General features: G+C 28.4%; 1 protein-coding gene across 1 annotated transcript; it reads left to right on the top strand.

The window, feature by feature from the left end:
* Window positions 1-1,663: 1,663 nt before the first annotated feature.
* Window positions 1,664-2,359, top strand: LOC17898836. Its single transcript, XM_006306401.1, has one exon. It carries the CDS (start codon window positions 1,664-1,666, stop codon window positions 2,357-2,359), a length of 696 nt encoding a protein of 231 aa, XP_006306463.1.
* Window positions 2,360-4,019: the final 1,660 nt, after the last annotated feature.

Genomic DNA, 4,019 nt, shown 5'->3' with positions numbered 1-4,019 from the left:
TTGTAGTTGACAACAAACTAGCTGTCTCAAATTATTTGTGTGCGATTTTCAAAATTTTGATTAAAATATAATTTTTTAAAATAGCATTTTCTTTAAAAAATCTATATAAACCCCATTTTTTTAAATTAATTATTTTTTATTGTTCTCACTCTTTTGTTTACTTTTTTATTCATTTTTAAATAGTTATTTCTCCTTTTTTTTTTTTTTTAATTTCACGTTTCAACTATGAAGTCCGATTTTGATTTTGAAGATTAGTAGGTTCTTAAAAACCTATAAATATCATCAAAAATATAACATTTTATTAAATATAAAAACGGTTAGGTTTACTATCGATGATTATAGATATAGAATTAGTCTTATGACAAAAAAATTACAGATAAACCTATAAGCATAATTCATAATTAGATTTTGGTCCATTCATAAAACAAACAAAAAAACAGTAAAGTATATGTCAATAGAGAAGACTTGGTTACTTTGACGACTTGCATGGGAACACACACGCACACTTAATATACGCACAAGATACTGAATCTTCGTGAGAGACGAATCTAGTAGTTGACAAAATTATGATTTGGTACCGTAAGTATAAATTATAGAATCATAATACCGATCACCATTTTTTTTTTGTTAGCCTAAATATATGAAGTAAAGAAGCAAAGTATATGAGTGTAAGGTACATTATATTATATCTAATGAAAAGAGAATTTTCAATAAAAATAAAATAAGAAAATTAATTGGAATAACAATTTTTTAATAGAATAAGGCATTATAGAATGAGAAATATTTTGGAACTTGAATGCAAAAGCTTCCTAATGCATTATTGGCTCAATTGGGAATGTGGGATGGTAGTGTAATGCAATCGCAGATCAATTATCAAATTTATTTTCATATATTATCAAACTGTATATGTTTGATTCCTGTTTCCTTCACAATAATTGATTTTTTTTTGGTTTATTCTTTTTTTTTATATTAGTTATCGTTTTTATATATACTTATCTTTATTTGGTTTTGTCATGTGCAGAGATCATGTAATGAATGAGATTCGTGTATGACTCACACTTATGCCTTAGACTCCAAGAAGACATATATACATCCATTGAATCTCTTAAGAGTGTGATACTAAACAATATTTATAAATACTCTTACAATTTTTTTATAAATAATTTACTAATTTATTACATGACATACTTTTCATAATATTACATTATTTAACTTAAATCACGCATGGATAAATCGAAAACTATTTTGCCCTAGTTTTAGGCCAATTATAGCTCTCTCTTTAGTTATGTAACAGGGAAGTCCTAATGTTATTTTTTTCTTATGCATATCTTAACATCGATCGGTCGATACAAAAAAAAAATGTTTCTTACATATTAGCATCTTAAGATATGATCACATTAAGTTCGTGACCTGATATTTAGTGAAATGTAAACGACGTGATTAGGGAAAAATATATACTTTATTTCTTAATGAAATAAAAGTTGCAAAAATGTATTTATATAGATAATGTTTATGCTCGTTTATATAACTTAGCTTTCTCTATAGTAAAGAAGAATAGGTGAAAAGACACTTCTTATATAAAGTAGTACCGTCACACAAAATTGTATCCGTGCACAAACTAGTTCATTCACTCTTCACAAATCTTTTTGTTTGTGCTCTAATCATGAGGAGCTTCATTTTAACCACAACACTCCTTGTAACTTTGCTATGTTTCCTCTCTCTCCCTATTTCAACAATTGGTTTACCAAAGAAACCGTGGCATAAGCCGTTGAAACTAGCCTCTGGCCACCTTGGAGACTCCAATGTTCGTCGTTCGGCTAGCTCTTCTTTATCAGAGGCTAACGCGCCTCTATCGTCTCCGGAGTTGCTACCGGGGTTTCCTAACATCCCGGGACTTCCAAACATCCCGGGATTCCCCTTTATTCCGGGACTTCCCAGCATCCCGCAAATACCAAACATTCCAAGGATTCCTAGTATCCCACAAATACCAAGGATTCCTACTATCCCACAAATACCGAACATCCCAGGGCTTCCTAACATTCCAAGCCTTCCTAACCTCCCGGACCTTCCTAGACTCCCGGAACTGCCTCCTCTACCGCGAGTGAACTCTCGAGTTGTGTCCCAATCGGCTGAAGTGGAGAAATGCTTGAGGAAAGATGGATCAAAGACATCAGAGAAATGCTTTTCACAGATATTGTCGAGCTGGACAAAGAAAGATTATGCATTGGACAATGAGTGCTGTAAGATCGTTGTAAACTTGGACAAGAAGTGCAAAAGCCATGTTCACATGTTGTTCAAGAGCCCATTCTTCGTTCCTCTTCTTCGATACTCTTGCCACATCAAGCACTCCAAATACTGAGAGAGTGCCTCCAATGGATATTTTAGTTCTATACGTTTGGCTGTTTAAAGTGTTATTTCCATAGTTTCTTGTCGTGATCATCTCATGGACTTATTATTGTTATATGTTCTATACGTTGAGTTAAAGGTGACTATCTTATAGTATAACTTAATTGAATCCAATTGAAGAAATAAGCTATACTATATTTTCAAGTATTGTAAATTTTATGAGTTTTCAAAGTGTATAACTTTATTTGTAACAATGTCAGGATCAGGCCTTGGATAACAACAAAAGGCAGACAATATCATATTTACTACTACCTGAATCAATTGGTTACCAAGACTGTTCATCATTTTCTATCTTTCAGGATTCCCCAAAGCGTGACATAATGTTGGTGTAACATTGTTGGTCAAACTCAGTATATATTATCTTCTACTTTTATTTCATTTAATAAGGAAATAATAAGGGGAGTATTATGGAAAACGCCATTTTTGGCTCACAATTTTCTAATTCTTTTGTTTTCCCAAATTTTTTTTTAATATGCCATTTTAAAAAATAAATATTTGAGAAATTTTTTTCATACAATACACATTTAATAACAATTATTATATCCTACAAGAAGATAAAACTAAATCAACTCAAACATCAAATCTTATTATATAAACCTTGGTTTTCAAATTCAGCCATTATGAAGATCGTGACACGTGTCAATTATAAATGATAAGATTGACACGTGTCAATTATAAATGATAAGACTGACACGTGTCATAACTAATTTTGTTAATATTTGGATAAAATACAAATATTATTAACCTTATCGAAAAAGGAAATATATAAAATAAATATTATAAATAATTATATATTAAACATTATTAATAAAATTAAACAAATAACCTAATTTCAGTTATGTCAATTTGGTTTATTAATAAGATAGGGATTTAAAGTTTATAATTAACAAGAATATATGGCAGTTTTTGTAAATTTAACAATTAAACGAGATTATATGTCGAAACTTAGTTTTTAAATTTACTAACTCACGTGATCATGATAAGTGTCAAGTAAAAATATAAGATGTCGCAACATGTTATATCTAATTTTGTTAATATTAAGATACAAATTGAATTTTTAAACAACATTAAAAAATAATTATAAAAAAGTAAAGAGAATTTTTGAGAAATACCCTTTTTGGTGTACCCCTTTTCAAAAATACCTCCTTTATCTATTAATTTTCAAAAATATCCATGTTTAAATATGAAAAGTTATAAAGTTTTATATGGTTTATAAGGTATTCTATATAATAACTACTACTTGGAAATTTGATACAAATATTTTATAACGTTTTAAAAGGTTTTAAATCGTTGTTACAAGTTTTATAATGTTTTTAAGTGGTTTTTAAAGGGTTTATAAGGTTTTTAAAAGGTTTTAAAAATGTATTTATAAGTTATTTTACGCTATTTTTTAAAAATATGTAGTTTTTTATAATTCGTATTTGAAAGATTTTTTTAATAATTTCCTCAAAGATACTATAATTTATTTTAGAATATTTATGTTTATTTGCGTTGTTTATATGAATTTATTTACAAATGACTATATTTGTATTTAACCTCATATTTTAGATTGATGTTAATTTGAAAGAACTTTACCATCATATCAAATAATAATTAATTAATTTTCATAGTCT

Source organism: Capsella rubella, unplaced genomic scaffold (genome assembly GCF_000375325.1).
Source record: "Capsella rubella cultivar Monte Gargano unplaced genomic scaffold, Caprub1_0 scaffold_1, whole genome shotgun sequence".
Classification (NCBI taxonomy): domain Eukaryota; kingdom Viridiplantae; phylum Streptophyta; class Magnoliopsida; order Brassicales; family Brassicaceae; genus Capsella; species Capsella rubella.
The sequence above is the reverse complement of the archived record's forward strand: the minus strand, read 5'-3'. Positions and strand labels throughout refer to the sequence as shown.